Below are 19,823 nucleotides of genomic sequence, written 5' to 3' on the forward strand. Positions count from 1 at the left end.
TTATTGAAAGAGTATTACCCAGCTGTATTTAACTCATAAAGCATTAAATCCACTCACCTTTACACAAAATTAAATTGCGTTTATATTTAGAAAACATACATTTTTTTGTTGCTAAAAAGTGGAGCTTCTCCCAAAGGTGGTTTTTTGTTGTTGTTGTTGTTGTTGTTGTTTTTTTTTGCGGTACCCGGGCCTCTCACCGTTATAGCCTCTCCCACTGTGCTCCCGGAGCACAGGCTCCGGACGCACAGGCTCAGCGGCCATGGCTCACGGGCCCAGCCGCTCCGCGGCATGTGGGATCTTCCTGGACCGGGACATGAACCCGTGTCCCCTGCATCGGCAGGCGGACTCTCAACCACTGCGCCACCAGGGAAGCCCCCAAAGTTGGTTTTAACATGTACAGTTTTCATTATAATTGCTTGTTATGCAGTATTCTTTGAAGATGTTTACAGTGTAAAGAATACATTTTGGTAGGAAGGTGAAATTTTACTATTTTAGATTTTATTAACAAATTGTAGAATTTATTAATAAATATTTGGAATTTTTGCAAAGTTATAGAGAGTGTAAATTTAAAGTGGTGTATTTCTTGTATTAGAAATCATTTGAAAAACTGTTTATCCTTATTACTGCTTGCCTGATTCATTTTCCCAATCTTTGTAACCTTTTTGAAACAGTATAGCTAGAACAAGATTCCAAAGAATAGAGAGCAAAATTTAATCGTTTATCAGTTGAAAACTCACACAGAAATTTGAGTCTTTGAGACACAAATCATGATATATGAGCATTTTGCAGTTTGAAATTTTCTGTCCAACTGTTACAACTTTCCTAAAGTTATGATTTAGAAAGGGTTCTAAATGTTAAAACAATTTTATGAAATAAAGCCCTAAGTTTGCAAATAATTAATCAGTGACTGTGTGCTTGTGTTCATTTCTGTGATTTTAATTATCTGGTCTAACAGCAGACATAATGCAAGCAGATTGGGGAGACACTAAACTCTTACAAGAGGAAGGGGGAGAGGACAGATTGTAAATGCAGTGAATACTGGGAAGTATGTGACCTCAATCATTTCACTTGCCCCATGCTGCAAGATAGTGATGGTTGCAAAGTTTTATCTAGATATGGGCTAGCTCTGCTGTTTGGATACTGTCAACTTGCGTTTATTTGAATTATGTGCCCTTAAGCTTACCATATATGCAGCACTGATTCATAAGTGTATGATTTTGTTTGAAAATGATAGCTTTTTAAAGTTGCAGTTCCTCCTTAGAAACCATAATTATTCGTTATCAGAAGTGTGCATATATGTATTCCCTAAAATTAACTAGTTTTTTTCTTTACTTTTTTTTTAAGTACTTTTTGATGGGGCAAGATATCCACATGTGCATTAAAACACTTATAACTAAATGTGAATAATTTTTTAGTGATTGTGATACACAGAGAAATTTGAACTTTTTAAAATTCAGTACGATGCTTTAGAAATGCTGAAGTTTATTATCTCTGAAAAATAACTTTTGCCAAAGATTACACTTTGAGAGCTCTGTCTCCACCCAGTGGCACAAAAGTAATACTCCACTCTGTTTAGTCATAAAAGCGTAATTTCTGGACCTGACAAATAAACTCTTGGCAGTAGTGCTAGGGTCTAGGGTAGGATAAAGGCTCTTCATTATATACTCTTTTAAGCAGTTTTAAATCTGCACCATGGATATGTGTAAATTGTCTAAGAGTGAAGGAATGACAAGGAAGCCTGCCTGTGGTATGTTAAGAGCGAAGTAAAAGATTATAAAACCATATACAGAATAATATTGTCTATGTTTAATTATGTGTAAATAAAAAAGAGAAAATATTATCAAAGGTTAGCTCTGTATGGGTTTTCCCAGTACCTTTATAGTATCTACTAAATATTCATAGTGGGATTGTGGTAGCAATTTATTTAAAATTTCTTATCATAAAGCTCTTCAGATATGCTTAAAAATACTGAAAATAAATTGCTCGTTTACTACAACGATAAACAGATTTTACCATTTTGCTTTATTCATCTTTCTTTTTCTCTGAAAAAGAAAACACATCTCCTCCCCTTCCTTCTAAAGCCTGTTTTACTTGTATTACATGCAGCTATATCTATAAACAATAGATACAATTGTTGTTTGTTTAAAAATGTACATAAATGTTATCAAACTGTGGGTATCATTTTGCAACTCTTTTTGGTCAAAAGTATGTTTTAGAAAGTTTCCATGTTTATATACAGATAAATTCACTAAAACTGTTTAATATGAGTCAACCACAGTATATCTATTTATCTTTTGTAATAATAAACCACAGTTTATCCATTTTTCTACTGAGATAGGTTCTTTCTACTTTTTTGCCCTTGCAAAAATGAGCATCCTTATCTTTATCTCCTTGTTTCTAACTTTGAGAGTTTCTCTGGGTGGACAGCTAGAAATGGATTGCTAAGTCATTGGGAAGGCACCTCTTATTAGTCGTTGCCACGTTGCTTTCAAAGTGGTTCTATCTGTTTACATACCCACTGTTTATAAGAATGCCTGTCTGCCTGTATCCTCACCATACTAGGAATGATCTGGTTTGTTTTGTAACTTGAATGCGTGTAATATGATACCTTAGTGTTATTAAAATTGTAATTTCTTTAAAGACTACTGAGGTTGTCTTTAAAGACTAAAAAGACTACTACTACCATTTCATATTTATTGGTGTTTGTCCTTCAGATTTTTTCCTCTCCGAGTTGCTTGTTCCCGCTGTGGAATCTCCCTCCGAGATTCCTTACTTACCTGGAAGAATTTTTATTATTATTTTCTGGTTATTTGAGGGTTGCAGATGTCTTTTCCTAGGCCTTGGCTTTTCTTTTTTACTGTGCTATGTTACTTATTTTCTTTTTTTAATCAAATGGTTTTTTTTTCAAAAAACATTTTTAATGACAAATTTACAAATCTGGTTTGTGTTCTTATGTCTTTTTCATAAGGCGATAGATTGTTGTTTGCTCTACTAAAAGTTTTTAACTTTCACTTTAATCCTTTACATCTACCTGGAAGTTATTTTTGTTCCTATTGTGAGTGGAATCTAAAGATATCTCTTGATGTATGGATAAACAGTTGTCCTAGTCTCATTCCTGCTCTATCCTTGCTGGTTTGTAATACAACTTCTCTCCATAGATACATAAATGCTTCCAGGCTCTTTATTTTTGTTCCATTGATCTCATTTTGCTTTAGTTGCTATATGTAGCTTTATAGTAAGTATTAATGTTTGATGGGTTTAATCTTCCTCTATTAAATTCAGAATTGCTACTCTTGGCAAGTTATTCTTATGAATTTTAGGATCAGCTTACGAAACGCCATGAAAACTTCCATGGGGCTTTTATTGGAATTTCTTTGAATTTAAAGATTAATTTTTAGCTTGTTTTTTTTTATAGTTACATGTGTTACCTTTCTTTAAAAAGTTATACTTCAAATTGCTTGTTGCTGATATGTAGGGAAAAGCTGTTGATTTTGGTATGCTGATTTTGTATATAGAAACATTGAATTTTTCTATAAAAGTGTTTTGGATTTTGTTTTGTGGACAATAATAATGACATTTCCCCCCCCTTTCCATTCCTTGTGCTTTTTTCCCAAGGCAGTCTAAGACCTCCAGTAAAATGTTGAATAAAAGTGCGAAAGTGATTGCAGACAAATAGTGATCTCCATTTCTAACTTTAAAGAGAATGCTTATTTCATCATGAAGTGTGTTTTTTTGTTTATTTGTTTTGTTTTTTGCTCTGTGTTCGATGGGTTACATTTTTTTTTTGGCCGAGCCACGAGACACGTAGGATCTTAGTTCTCTGACCAGGCATTGAACCCACGCCCCCCTGCACTGGGAGCACGGAGTCTTAACCGCTGGGCCGCCAGGGAAGTCCCTGATGGATTATTTTTAAATTAAGGAAATTAATCTCTATTTCTGTTTTGCTAAGAATGATTTTTCTTTTAAATCAATGGATGTTAAATTTTACCAAATTATTTTTCTGCATAATTTGAGGTAATTGCTTGTTTTATTTTTCTTTATTCCATTGAATTTTAATCTGTTTAAATAAATTCCTTTAAATGTCAGTGAAACTGTTTTAGTCACAATGTTCTGTTTTGATAATAATTAGATTTGGTTTGCTATATTATTTTATTTAGGGTTTTTACATTTTTAATCATAGATTAGTCAATAATTTTCCTTCTCGACACTCTGATTTTGGTATCAAGGTTATATTAGCATCATAAAATAAGGCAAAGAATACCCCCTTTTTCTTTCATTTCATTTTTTTTTTTACTCTTAATGGTAGTAGTTAAGAATTTGGTCTCTAGAACAAGATTGCTAGAGTTTGAATCCTTACTCCTCCATTTAACTTATATGTATGTAATGTTGTCTAGTATTTTGTTTTGTTTTGAATGTCCCGCAAAACATTATTATTATTATTATTTTTTGCGGTACGCGGGCCTCTCACTGTTGTGGCCTCTCCCGTTGCGGAGCACAGGCGCAGGCTCAGTGGCCATGGCTCACGGGCCCAGCCGTTCCGCGGCATGTGGGATCTTCCTGGACCAGGGCACGAACCCGTGTCCCCTGCATCGGCAGGTGGACTCTCAACCACTGCGCCACCAGAGAAGCCCAAGACATTATTTTTTATTTGTGTAACTTTGTGGGAGGTACTCTCTCTGACTCTAAGCTTCCTTGTCTGTAAAATGTAACCTACCCTATGAGATTATTTTGTAATTTAAACTAAATAATATTTGTAAAACAATTAGAACATACCCTGGCCCATAATAATCCTCAATAAATGTTTTGAATTTTATTCTGTATTCTGAAATATAAGATACAGATGATTCTATGAAGATTTTGAAGAAATTGCCTATAGGCAGTTTGAATTTGGTGTGTGTGTATGTTGGCAGAAGGGAAGGAGACAGATTTTTAAATTATTGATTCAGTTTCTTATAATGGTCGTAAGTCTAGATTTGTTAAATTATATATTTCTAAAATATTGTTTGTTTTATCTGAGTTACAAAATTTGTGGCTTAAAGTTGTCCATAGTATTTTATATGATTTTAAAAATCTCACATCTTTAAATTTTCTTTTCATTTCTCCTCCTTGATTAATCTGGTATGATTTGTCTATTTTATTTCACTCTGTCATTCTTCAGAGAGCTAACTGTTGGTTTTGTTGATATTCTCCATTTAGTTCTGCTCTTATCTTTTATTTCCTTTATTGGAATTTGCTTCATTTGTTTGTTTTTAATATTTAGACAGCTAGCTCATGAATTTTCAGTCCTCCTGTTTCCTTAATGTATGATTTTTATGGCTGCGAATTTCCCTCTAAGAACGACTTTAACTGAATCTACCTACAGTTTGGATACGTATAGTTTGATTATCATCTAGTTTTAAAATGTTTCCAACTTTTAATATGTCTCTTCCTTGAAATATGAATTATCTGGAAGTATATGTTTAAGTTTCCAAATGTAGTATGTTTGTTTTGTTGTTCATTTGGTCATTAGTTTTTAAAGAATATCTTTACTTATCGTTTCTAGTTGTATTATGCTTAGAGAATAGCATCTATATAACATTTATTCTTTGGTATCTTCTGAGACTTGCTTCATGACCTAGTATTTATTTGATCGAATATTTAAAAATTTCCACACATATCTGAAAAGTACATTTTCTTAATTGTTAGTTATAGGATACTATATTGTTGGTTAAATCATGTATTAGTTATGAAAAATCTCTATATACCTACATTTTGGTCTACTTTTCTGTCAGTTGCAGAAAGAAGTTTGTTCAGATCTCTCACATTTATCAGTTTCTTCTTGTAATTCTGCTCATTTCTATTTTATATAGTTTAAACCAAGTTATTTGGTGAATAGTAAGTCCAGATGTATCTTTTTAAAAGATTAACTATTCTTCTATGATTATGCGGAGACTGCTTTACAGCTAACCGTACTTTCTGCCTTTAAGTTTGTATTATCTGATATTAAAATAGCTATAGGAGCTTTCTTTTGATTAATATTTGCCAGCGTAACTTTTTCTTTACTTAAAATTTTTTCTATCATCAGGCTCTAGATATATCTGTATAAGAAATAGCAATAACTTACTATTTTGCTTTCTATTTGAGGATCTCTGTTGCCAGCTAATTCCAATTTAATCCAATTACATTTAATCTGCTTGCTGATCCGTTTGGATTTCTCTCTGGCATATTATTTTGTGGTTTCTCTTTTCTATACCTCTTTTCAGCTTCTCTGTCATTCTCCTAAAGGATCTTCAGATGCTTTAATTTTAGACACTACCCTCCGCATCTTATATATTAATGTTGTCTAGTATTTTGTTTTGAATACCCTGCAAAAGTCATTTTTTATTGTTTTATTCAGTCGTTGTTCCGAAAGACTTATGTGTTTATCTCTTCATCATTGTATTTTGTTTTTTACTCTTTCCTTTTATTTTCCTTCCTTGAAAATATGTTCTTTGGTAAAAATTCTTTCAGTTAGCAACTGGGAGTGGTAAATTCTCTGTCTTTGCCTGAAAATGTCTTTATTTTCACTCTCACTTGAGAATAATAGTTTAACTGGATATCAGATTCTAGATGAACAATTACTTTTCCCATAGTATTTTGAAAACATTTGTTGTTATTTTCAGCCTCTTATTGTTACTGTTGAGAAGTTTTAGTAAGGCAGATTGTTCCAGTTTCCTTTTAGGTAATTTCTCGTTTCTCTCATCACTTAGAAAATGTTATCATTTTCTTTTGTTACACATTTTTACTATAATATAATTAGGTGTACAATTTTTTCCCTGATACTTGGTGTGCTTTTGAATCTGAAGATGATTATCTTTTTTCAATTACAGAAAAATTATTAGTTGTTTTCTCTTTTAATATTGTTTTTCTTTTCTCTCTTCACTCCTACTGGAATATTAGTTGTATAGAAATATAAGACTAATATTACCCTATAATTATATGTTTGATCTTATTTTATCTTCCACATCTCTTAACCTTTCTTTTTATCTAATTGTGCTGCATTCAGAAAAATTTCCTTAGATCCATCTTTGAGATTACTTACTCTTTCTTCAGCTCCAATTTTGTTTAACCCATTCTTTGAATTTTTAATTTCAGTGACTGTTTTCATTTCTATTAGTTCTCCTTGATTCTTCATAAAATCTACTTGTTTTTTAATGCCTTGTCCTTTTCTCATTTTTATTTTATAATTTAATGCCCTTAAACATCTTATATTTTAGTTTTATTTGATAATTGTATTATTTGATGTTCTTGATTGATTATTGCAGCTGTTTCTTGAGTTTGCAGAGCAGATTGCCTTCTCCTGTTTTATAGTGTTTTACTGAACTATCTTAAAGGAACTTCTTTTTTTTCTTCCCTCCAGGGAAACACTTTGTGAGGAGTAGGAGTGCTCCTCAGTATGATTTTTTTGCTTCTGGCAGTAGTTTCAAGGGCTTCACCTACTCAGGACCATCTTTTTTTTTTTTGTTAACCTTTCGGATTTGGGTTTCACAGACCAACTTGAACTCCAGGGTAATATGAGTTAGTTTGTATTGAGTTTGAGTATTGAACACCCAGCATATTGAGTTTTTCATAAGAACCTTTTTAAATTCCAGTATCCAGAGAACATTCATTGAAGGAAGTTCCCTTGTTCATTGGTCAGATTTCTTTTCAGTACACCCTCCCACTGAGGAGTGCAGCCATCTAGGCCCAGGCTTTTATCCAGAACACTCACAATTCCTATTCCTCACCTTCTGTGGGCTTAAGATGTCATTTATATCCCCAAATTAAAGCGCAGACCCTTAAATTACTGAGACCGAGAACCTCCTACAGCAGTTCCAACATCACTCACAGGCCTACTAGCTCTGACTTTTAGTCTTTGTGTTTTGGCACCCGAGAATTTTCTCTTCTTCCTTGCAAACTCAGCTATGCATTTAAAACTGTTATATTTTATTCAGCATATTGAAGCACTTGAGGCTATTTAAAGTGTGTGGTTGGGGGTTGGAAATGGTGGTCAGGTTATCTTTGACTGCCATATTGCTGGAACCAGAAGTCCCTATATTACTTATTATTTTTGGTTGTTGGTGGTGGGGGGGACCCCCTTATTCAAAACCAAATTTTATCTTCTTTGCCATAAGAAAATACAGTTTGCAAAATAGTGTCTTATTAAATTGTTATGCTTCTGTATATAATTATTGATATTAGAATGAAAAATCACCTCAAATAAATTTCTGTACAGTGAACTTCAGTGTTTCATTTAGCTACTCTTATAAATCACAGGTAGGGATGGCTGTCGGCTTTCATTGGGAATTAATAATAGCCTGGAGATACTATTAAACATGTTCACCTTTTGTATAGGAGAGCTTGTTACAAGGTCAAAGTGAACTGCTTTTTAATCCTACATGAGTTTTATGGTGTTGGCAATATGTAAGAAGAAAATTTTTTGAAAGGATTGTAGAGTTGCAAACATTTTCTAGATGTGACCCATTTATGAGTCTCATCTTTATGTTATATTCTTTATTGGATTACTTAGAATTTTCCTCATATAAACTATTTGCTTTGTTTTTAAACCTTCTTCATGCGGTATCTTTCCATCTTTGTGAGTAATACAAAAAAAATTTTTCCAAGCAGCGAATCCTGATTCTTCTCAGCCCTTCGCATCACACCTAGTCATGGCTGAATGTGGCTATGTTTTACTGTGTATACCAAGTAACCAGTGACTGATGAGAATGGCTGCATTATATGCTAAGAGTTGTAGAACTTAATCATCTGTGTCAGTCTGGACACATGCTTTTAGTATTTGTAGGATATTGTTTCTTCTTTGACAAAGTGAGAACATTGGACTAAAGATTTCCAGGGTTTCCTCCAGTTCTGTAATCTATGAATCATTATAAATAAGTAAGGGAAAATTCTAATGTTTGTCTACTAAATTATAAATAGTTTCATATTATATAATTTGTGTTTGGAAAAAGCCTTGTATTTATGAAGGTAGTCAAATATTCTGAAAATATTCCCTTTAATTTTACCCATTTTCTTTTTTTTTTTTCCAGTCCGTCAAGTTATTTCAGTGGCTGTTTCTGTTTGAATTGTTTGTTAATTCACTCAGTAAATACTTACTGTACATCTACTTTTTAAAAAAAATAAATTTATGTATTTTATTTTTGGCTGCGTTGGGTCTTAGTTGCTGCATGTGGGATTTCTCTAGTTGTGGTGAGCGGGGGCTATTCTTTGTTGCGGTGCATAGGCTTCTCATTGCAGTGGCTTCTCTTATTGCGGAGCACAGGCTCTAGGTGCGCAGGCTTCAGTAGTTGTGGCTTGCAGGCTCTAGAGCGCAGGCTCAGTAGTTGTGGCGCACGGGCTTAGTTGTTCCGCAGCTTGTGGGATCTTCCTGGGCCAGGGCTCGAACCTGTATCCCCTGCATTGGCAGGTGGATTCTTAACCACTGCGCCACCAGGGAAGTCCCTGTACATCTACTTTTTGTCTGGCATTGTGCTAGTTGTGATTCAGTGTTGAACATGGTACACAGTTATTTCCTTCATGAAGCATGCAATCTAATGGAGGACAGACAAGAGCAATGCACTAAGTTATGTCATAGGGAAATACACTTTGGTGTTGCCATGTGAGCACAAGAGGGCAAACACTGACCTTAAATTTGGAGGGGTTGGGAAACTTCCTGGAGGAACTGCTCTTTAAGTGAAATGGGAGGTCAAGGGAGAGATGAGATGAGCAAAGAAGGTATGGAGATACTCTGATACTTCTGGGAGCTGAGTGAGGTATATTGTTCCTAGTATTCCTATAACAGAAGAGGGACACTAGTTCCAAATTAGAGGCTAGATAAATAGGGCATTCTAAGCCATGTTAAGGAGTTTGACTTTATCCTAATCCTAGAAGTAATGGGAGCAACTTAAGGGTTTTAACCAATAAAATGTCATATTCCTTTTCCATTTTAAAATGATCATGCCGGTTGCAGTATGGAGAATAAGTTGGAGGAGAAAGATCAGTTATTATTCTGGTGCAGTAGTCCAGCATAATACAGCAGTGATTTGTTGAGGGGGAAGTGGAGAGATGTGAGAGATACCCAGGAGGTAGAACTGGAAACACTTTATGATTAACTAGATGTGGTTTATGGTGGAGGAAGAAGAGTCAAGAATGTCTGCGTTTCCAATTCAGATAACTAAGTGAGTGGTGGTGTTTTTTTTTTGTTTTTTTTTGGTTGTTTTACACCAAGGTGTAAGGAACATAGAAGAAGGAGTGGGTTTGGGAGGAAAATGTTGAATTCAGTGTGGGTATCTGTGGAACACCCAAATGTCCAGTAGGCAGTTGATTGTGAAGTCCTAAAGTTTAGGAAAAAGATTAAAAGCTGGAGTCACAGATTTGGACTTCTATAGACTGCAAAGGGTAATTGGAGTAATGGGAGTGGATGAAATTTCTTGAGAAGAATAAGTGGAACAAGAATAACAAGGCCTAGAACAGAACTTCGGAGACAATTAAGGGACAGTAAAGGAAGAGGTGAGAATGTGGTTGGAGAGGTCAAGGAAAGGATAAACTAATAATGTCACGTGCTGGTCCAATGTCAAGGAAGGATGGAGATACTCACTGAATTTAGCAATGAGGAAGTTTATCATAACTTTGTTAATGATAGTTGCAGGGGAATTGTATGGAAGCACTCTACCATTTCTTTGATGAATGAGTGAAGATAAAGTAGTGTAGAAAGCAACATAGATCATTTACATAAAAGGGAAAAGAGATGTCAGCTGAAAACAGTCTGAGGGTAGAGGAGGTTTTCTTGTTGCTCTTGTTGTTTATCTGTTTGTTTCTCAGGTTTGTTTTTTCAACTTTTTAAAAAAATAAATTTATTTTATTTTATTTTTATTTTTGGCTGTGTTGGGTCTTCGTTGCTGCACGCGGACTTTCTCTAGTTGCGGCAAGCGGGGGCTACTCTTCCTTGCGGTGCGTGGGCTTCTCATTGCGGTGGCTTCTCTTGTTGCAGAGCACAGGCTCTAGGTGTACGGGCTTCAGTAGTTGCGGCACGCAGCCTCAGTAGTTGTGGCGCACGGGCTTAGTTGCTCCGCAGCATGTGGGATCTTCCCGGACCAGGGCTTGAACCCATGTCCCCTGCATTGGCAGGCGGATTCTTAACCACTGCACCACCAGGGAAGCCCCCTGTTTTTTTAACTTTTAAGTGCCAATGGGAAATAGAAGAGGAGAAGATGAAAATAAAGGCAGCAAAAGGGATAAACAGTAGATAAGGTCCTTGAGTTTAGGGTAGAGAATGGGACAGATAGTGGAAGGAACAGAATGTGTGAACTAGAAAGGTAGGAATGTTAGAATCTAAATTATCTGATGTCTTAAGCTTATTATTTCAAAAATGAAGCAATTCTGAATGATGGCAAGACCAAGGCATGAGAGTGGGTGGTGGAGTAGAGTAGAGGTGAATGTCTTGTGAGAAGAGATGAAAAACATGTTTGGTTAAGGTGTTCATCTTACAGATGAGATGGCTCAAGCTGGTGAGAGGTTGGATGGACTGGTAAGAGAGAGACTAAGCAGGAAGTGAGTAGTGAAGTGGAGATGAGAGATTCACGTGGCTTAATAGTGTGAGTGTCAAGGAACATGTTTTTTATAAAGGGAGTGAGGGTTTACAACAATATTGGGGAGTGAGAAGGCCATCAATCTGTTGTTCTGATGCTGCAGCATGTGAGGTATGAAGAATGAATGGCTTCAGCTTGAGATCAGTATTCTTAGGAGAGCTATGTTTCCATTAAGGCAAAGAAATGAAGTGCCCATTCAGTGAAGATTTAAGCACATAGGGGAAGTTTGTCTACTGTCTGCCTGGGTCTAGACTGAGACTGGGAGCAGAAACAAGGTAATCTAAGACTTCTGGTTAGTTCCACAATAGTCAGTGTTCAAAAAACAAGTTTTTATCTGACCTTTGCCTAAAAAATAGTGAGACTATATATACAGTATTTAAATGATCCTTGATTTAAAATTTCTCAAAGTTCAAACAAGTTGTGCTATCTCAAGAGATATTTGTTGAAAAATCCAACCTGTTTTACTGAATAGTTTTCTCATCTTTCAATGTTAAAATTCATTAAAATATTTGCAATAAAGTACAGATTCCTTTTAAATATGCTTTATGGATTTTTAAATATTAGAATTTGTTATCTTGGGTAAATGTTTAAGCCTTTATGGTTAGTAATGTCAGATTTTGTATTTAAAACCTCATGTGTTTATATGTTCACTTCTGTTTATTTTTTAGACTTGTTTTTATTTTTGTTACATTTTTTTTTACTTCTTAACTTTCCTGAGAAGCAGCTTTATAGGTGATAGAGGATGGTAATAATTGTACAGTTACTTCAACAAAGGTAGATTCAATGGTGACAAAGGTAGATTAATCACATCAGTTCTCTTGGGTGTGTCTCTATAGTGTGCATGAAAGGAGCATTGGATTTTATGAATGTTTTCATTTATTTCCGCTTGGCTTTCAGGGACCATGGCTAAACCTGCCGGATCACTGGCCAGAAGCAGCAGCTTGTGTCGCTCCCGCCGCAGCATCGTTCCGTCCTCGCCGCAGTCTCAGCGAGCTCAGCTTCCTGCACATGCTCACCCGGCACATCCCCGGCATCCCCACCACCCCCAGCACACACAGCACTCCTTGCCTTCCCCTGATCCAGATATCCTCTCAGTGTCAAGTTGCCCTGCTCTTTATCGAAATGAAGAGGAGGAGGAGGCCATTTACTTCTCTGCTGAAAAGCAATGGTATTGGCAATGAATGAAATAACAGTATGTGTTGGGCTGGGTGGGTAGGAGTGGTATGTTGTGTTAATTTTCTACTGCTGCATAACAGGTTACAACAAACTTCAGTGGCTTCTAACAACACCCATTTATTAGCTCTCAGTTCTGTATGCCAAAGTCCAAGCTTGGTGTGGCTAGGTTTTCTGCTCAGGGTCTCACAAATCTAAAATCAAAGGGTTGGCTGGGCTTTATTCTTATCTGGGGCTAGGGGGCCTCATCAAAGCTCACTTGGTTGTGACAGAATTCAATTCCTCATGGTTACAGTACCATGGTTCTGGTTTCCGTGCTTGCTCTCAGCTGGGGGCTGCTCTCAGATTCTAGAGGCTGCCTGCTCTTCCTTGCCATGTGTGGCCTCTATCTTCAAAGCCAGCAACAGAGAATTTCCCTTCTTTCAAATCCCTCGTTTGCTTTGAATCTCTGCTTTCCTTTATCTCTGATCTCTATACCCAAATTTAAAAGGCTTACCTGGATAATAATCTCTCTATATATTAAGATCTACCAGTTTGGGCCTTAATTACACCTGCAAAATCCCTTCATAGCAGCACCCATGTTAGTGTTTGATTAAATAACTAACTGGGAGAAGATGTGTGCACGCCAGAGCTGGGAATTGGGGGACCATCTTAGAATTCTGACCACCACACACATAGGATATTTTGAGATATAACTGCTTACAGGCTATTGCACACAATTGACTCAAGTCTCAGAATATAAACTTGTCTAACGAACAGTTTCATATGTAAAATATAAAGGCATGAGCTTAAATATACTTGAGCACAAGGAAACATTAAATATGACTGACTGAGGTTTAAAAATATTTGTTGCCAATTAACGATTTGTTCTGTTATGTGCTAGTACTTGCTAGCAAGCAAGCAGTATCAGATGCAAAAGATTTAAGAAAATGTCAGGAACTTAAAGGAGGAAATTATATTCATAACACTTTTTTTTTTTCTATAAAGTAGGTATAGCAGCAGTGTATTCTAGTCCAATGAGACCGGTTGCTGTTGGGGATCTCTCTAAACCATATTCCTCTTTTGGAGCAGTACGGTATTAAGTGACAGAAAAACTGGTATTGGTTTCTGAGTTTGCCACTTAGTAGCCATGTGGCCATGAAGTCTTTACTGTTCTTGTAAGAAAAACAAAACCAGAAGGAATGGGCTGGACACTTGCCATAAGCCCTGGTGGTTCTCTGTCATGTGATTCTTCACACATAATTGTTTCGTCTTCTAGTGAAAGTAAAATTGATGATTAGCAAGTGATCATTATAGCATATTCCTAAGGAGATAGTACAAGTTTTGTGTTGTCATTGCAACTGGAGAATCTGAGGCACCTGTGCTTGGTTAGCACTTTATGACCAGCTTTTTTGTCTAACCTTTGCAGTATAACTGTAGTCACCAGTAAGATGGCTTTACTGACAAAACTAATTTTGCGTGGCTTACGGAAATTAGTAGGAAAACTCTAGAGCTCTGCTGTCCAGTAGAATTTTTTGCACTGATGGAAATGTTCAGCCCTCATTTCAAAGAGCACTGTCAGAAATTCACAGCTAGCTCATAAATTTGAGAAGAATTTGGATTCAAACAACTTCCTCCTCTCCATTTTAGTCTTTTAAGTGTTGAACCACCAGAATCCTTACAAAATAATAATAATACAAACATTTACTATTTACCAATCTTTTATGTTCTATGCATTATTGCACGTATACGCTCATTTAAACCTTACCTTGAGTTAAGTCTTGTTGTACTTAACTTTAATGTAAAGCATTAAACTTACATAAATTCAACTACGCGTCACTGTGGGAAAAAAATAAAAGTAGAAAAGTGACATAAATGGTACATATAATTAAATTCAATATTCTGAAGAATATATGCTCTGGGAAAAATGGGAGATTTTAAGGTGTACTAGACCTGTATTCCAAGTCTGACTAGTTATGCAGAAGAAGCAACACTTCAGATTATTATTTGTTTTGGAATTAGGATATTAGAACTAAAAGTAGTATTAGAGATTGATCAAATACTCTTACCTAGACAAGAAAATTGAGATCTGGTTAAATTAAGTGATTTGCCCAAGATTGTACAGCTAATTAATGGCAGGACCAGGACAGGAATCTAGGTCTCCTAAATTAGGTCAGTATTCTTTTCACACATTATTTAGATTTTAGAAGCTAGTTTTTAAAATATTTTTAACCTAGTTTAGAATTTCACACACAAAGCAGCCAAACCACATAACAGAATAGAAAGTAAATTCATAAAATTTTGACTAGATCAGCTTCTAGCTCTGGAAGCTGAAGGAACAGTGAACAGCTCCAGGGAACAGTGATATATGCTGTTTGATTAATGGACGTCTACTCCAAAAAGAAGCCTTGCAGAAAAGTCCCTACCAGTAATTGATTTCTGAGTCATTTCTTCCTATCTGAACTGCCCCTTGCCCTCTGTTAGCACTATCCATTATCAATTGTAAGAGCATTTGAAAAATTATGCAGTACATGTAACTGTATAAAATGAAAGCATTATTTAAGTCTTTATTTGCCCAGGAGATTTTATACCTTCTGAAAGCTTGTAGTGTAATAAAGACAGTCTTCACATACATGTGTGGGTAAAGTTCATAGAAAAGACTAAATACATTTAGCAGTCTAATATATAACTGAAGTATGGTATTAACAAAATACATGTCAAAATCAATAAACATGCATATCATAACATGAATAATGATAGTAATCATAGGTCATCCAAGGTGAGAGAGCATTCAGTTCATTTACTCTATAAATATGAATTTAGTCCTTGCTGTGTGCCGTGTACTTGCTAATAACTTGAGCTGCCAAGACAGGTGAGACAAGGTCCTGGCCTAGTTCCAGCTGGTAGATGATGATCATATGTGTTCCTGCCTTTCTGTCTTCAGCTCTCTTCCTTCTCTCACCTTATTTCTTTTGCCAGTTACTTTTTACCTTGACTCTACTTTTCATTTCGTAATCATTCTGTTCATAGAGTGAACACTATTCATCTCAGGTATGGTACACTCAAAAATGAATAAATTGTTATCCCTGTTCTTCAGAATTTTCCTCCCTCCCTCCCTCCCTTCCTTCCCCTCTTTCTTCTCTTCTTATCTTTTCTTCTCTTTTTCCTTCCTCCCTCCCTTCCTTTCTTTTCCCTCCCTCCCTCCCTCCTTCCTTTCTTCCTTCCCTCCCTCTTTCCCTTCCTCCTTCCCTCCCTCCCTCCCTCCCTTCCATACTTACTTAATATCCACGATGAGCTTGTCACTATTCCAGAGAATACAAAAGTTAATAAGACTTCCTGCCTTCATTGTCTCCTTTCTTCTGGGGAAACTGACTGTAAATAAGTTAATATAAAATATTTTAGGTAGTGATAAGTTCTGGGATGCTAAACAAAGACAGGTAAAAGGAAAGAGACTGCTGCTTTGGATAGGGTAGTTAGGAGAAGCATCTCTGGAGAGAGACCATTTGAGTCATGTGGAGATGGAGGGGAAAAAAGATGAGGCAGAGGGAACAGCAAGTGCAACAGCCCTGAGGGAGTCGCAAGATTGGCACGTGGCAGGAACAAGGAAGAGGCAGAAAATGGTACACCGTGCAGCTGGAGGGATAGCCATGGACCTGACCATGCAGGGCTTTGCGGCCTTTGGCAAGGACTTTGGAGTTTAGCCTAAGTGTGCGAGGAAGCATTGGAAAGTTTTGAGCAAGAGATTGTGCTCTGATTGAGTTTTTAAAAACCACTGTAAGGGCTGTGCAGAGAAGTAATTCAGAGGGAAGAACAAGAATGGAAGCAGGGAGACAAATTAGGAAGCTATTGCAATCATTGAGGTAACTGGTAGGGCAGGAAGAAGGACGGTGGCAGTGGGACAGGAAGAAAAGGGTGGGTTTGAGGTATATTTTGAAGGAATAGCTGATAGCATTTACTGTATGTTGGCTTTGGGGTTGTAAACTTTATTTCTTCCAGTCCTCTTTATTTCTCTTGCCACTGTGGAAAAGAGGGAAAAATCACAAAGGAATAAACTTGTGATGACTTATTGAATGTCTACTTTAAAAAAATAGCTCAGTATCATTACCTTTCACCTGCCATCCACTCCCCACCCCAGTGTATCTCACCTCTCTTCCCTTCTGTTTTAAACTTGGGAGAGCTTATATTTTAGCTTAGTATATTCTTTTCTTCCTTCCTTAGGAAGCTATATTTAGTCAATTTAATGACTAAACAGTAAAGGGAGAAGGTGGTGACTAAAATTCATCTTTTCAACTATATGTCAACTATGTGATTTAGAAAGAAAAATTTTCAGTGTTGAAACAAAACACAGAAGTAGCTGAAATGGTAAAAACCTGTAAAATTTAAACATTTTCATTTCTCTGACAAATGAAGAAGGTGTAACTTTAAGTTATAATATTTTCTAGATTGGAAGGTATCATTATCATAGTTTATGTTAAAAATTGAACATTTTGATAAGTTATATTATTTAAAGTAGTAATTTTCTAATTTTGTTGCAATGTGTATAGAATTTTGACATCTCTCCCTTTAATATTTCGATAGCTTAAACAGTGGAAGATGTTTTGGTTAGAATTAGTTGGAATGTCTGCCAGTACCCTTAAGAAACATATTGATTTAAAATTTTACCTTTGCCTCTATCTCATCCAGGGAAGTGCCAGACACAGCTTCAGAATGTGACTCCTTAAATTCTTCCATTGGAAGGAAACAGTCTCCTCCTTCAAGCCTTGAGATATACCAAACATTGTCTCCACGAAAAATATCAAGAGATGAGCTCTCTCTAGAGGATTCATCCAGAGGAGATTCGCCCATAGCTGCAGATGTCTCCCGGGGTTCTCCTGATTGTGTAGGTCTGACAGAAACTAAGAGCATGATCTTCAGTCCTGCAAGCAAAGTGTACAATGGCATCTTGGAGAAATCCTGTAGCATGAACCAGCTTTCCAGTGGCATCCCGGTACCTAAACCTCGCCACACATCATGTTCCTCAGCTGGCAACGACAGCAAACCAGTTCAGGAAGCCCCAGGTGTTGCCAGGATAAGCAGCATCCCACATGACCTTTGCCATAATGGAGAGAAAAGCAAAAAGCCATCAAAAATTAAAAGCCTTTTTAAGAAGAAATCTAAGTGAACTGGCTGACTTGGTGGAATTCCATTCAAGTGGCATCTTTAAACTTTTATCTCCCATCCTTCACTCCTCTTTTTTTGTTTTAATTTTAGGAATGTAACTCCATTGGGGCTTTCCAGAGTGGATGCCATAGTGGAATGTCCTTAAGAGCAACAGTCTACTGTCTGCTTATTTAAATGACTATATAATCAGTTTGTCAAGCCAGTTATTACTGAAAAATCATTAAGAGATGAGACAGTTTACAGTCATTTTTGCCTATTTATTTCTGCTTTGTTATTAGTGATATATATACAACATTTTGTTGAGAGCCACTATGGACTTAACAAGCTTTAATGGACTAGTAAGCCAGCATGGGCTTGCAAAAATTTCTTGTTTACCAGAGCATCTTCTTATCTTTCCACAGAGCTATTTACATCCTGGACTAAAATAACTTAAAAGGAGTAAAACTAATTGCACTACTGTTTCTCAGACTGGAAAAATATCTCTGCAAGTGAAACTGTATAGAGTTTATAAAATGACTATGGATAGGGGACTGTTTTCACTTTTAGATCAAAATGGATTTTTAAGTAGAACATAGGGTTTCTAATTAACTTGATTTCTGGAAATGAAAACCCACGCTTTTATTATGGGAAGCTTCTTTAAATGCATTTAACATTATAAAGTTTCAAGTCCTGCTGTAAAGACCATGTTGTTTTGTTTTTCCCAGGGCTTTCACTGTGATTTTCTGCATTGCAGGCTGTATGATAAAATATAAATAATTTAAAGAGAGAGGCTCTTGATTCCTTACACAAAGTGGAAGAGTTAAAACTTGATTGAAGGACTTAAAACATTCACAGGCATATACTAAACTAGGGGGATGTGGGGATTCAGGCACTTGTTTACAGACTCAATAACTGCAAAGATTTATGGTTTGTGAAAAACTTGTACTGTGGAAAAGATAATAAATCGAAGACATTATTTTGTGAGACTGTGCTGATTTTTGTTGATAACACTCCACTAAGAACACTATATGTTTTTTGGAGAGCTGTGTAAGCTGTCTTCTTGCTTAACTGCAATATAAGAAATAGTGATGTTTTGGAAGTAAGTTGTCAACAAATTTCTTTCTATTTTATATTGTTTGTCATATTTTTATGTAGTTTGAAATGTTTAAATATCAAGATTAACAAATATAAATATATGGTGCATTTAGATTGTATTGTATTTATATAAAGTTTGGGGCTTGTTAAACTGATAGCTTATTATAAAGGTAACTTTTACTGTGAAGAATGTCACATGAGTAACAAAGTACATTAACATCTGGGGAGTTTCTGCTTAAACTGCTTCTTTTAAAAATTCAGTGAAAATGATCTGGTTAATGCAATGTGGATGGACATTTAGGTGAACAACTGATGCATATTAGCTAGAATGGTTTTTCAGCTTTGTGGCTGAAATATATAATGTCCAACTCAGTCCTGTTTAGATGAAAATGCTGATTGATAAACAATCATCATTCAAGATTTGCTCCAAAGAAATACTTTACTAAGAATATGAACAGTTTCCCAAAGTTTCCTGTAAATTTTGCGTACTTCAGTGCCATCGTTAAAAACTGTTAAGGTCTTGAATGATATTTATATACGCAGATATTTATATATTTAATAGACAGTGCTTTGAGGGCAAAAGTTGTTTGACTGACGTGAACATAGTGTTTTGGACTAATTATAAGGTAAGTTAACCTGAAAGGTCAAGAGTTGAGGAACACAGACCCTAAAGCTGTTTAGGAAGGGGGAAAATTGTGCGTGAAGAATTGAAAAGCGCCCTGGAAAGTTTCTTCAGAGTGAAGGGAATACCTAATCTTCTTTCTCCTTCTTACAACCAGGCAGGAGTTCTTCCCTTTGAAAATTGCAAAAGGGATGAGAACCTTTTAGTTTGATGAATAGAGAAGGTAAAAGGCA

General features: G+C 36.0%; 1 protein-coding gene across 2 annotated transcripts in view; it reads left to right on the top strand.

The window, feature by feature from the left end:
• STIM2 (stromal interaction molecule 2) overlaps positions 1-18,849 on the top strand; it is a 169,594-nt gene extending 150,745 nt beyond the window's left edge. For both annotated transcript variants that reach the window (XM_032633345.1, XM_032633346.1), the window contains 2 exons: positions 12,480-12,750; positions 17,418-18,849. In XM_032633345.1, coding sequence (XP_032489236.1) covers positions 12,480-12,750; positions 17,418-17,895 — 749 coding nt within the window. In that variant the 3' untranslated portion in view covers positions 17,896-18,849. The remainder of the gene's footprint in view (positions 1-12,479; positions 12,751-17,417) is intronic.
• The last annotated feature ends 974 nt before the right edge of the window (positions 18,850-19,823 follow it).

Source organism: Phocoena sinus, chromosome 5 (assembly GCF_008692025.1).
Source record: "Phocoena sinus isolate mPhoSin1 chromosome 5, mPhoSin1.pri, whole genome shotgun sequence".
Classification (NCBI taxonomy): domain Eukaryota; kingdom Metazoa; phylum Chordata; class Mammalia; order Artiodactyla; family Phocoenidae; genus Phocoena; species Phocoena sinus.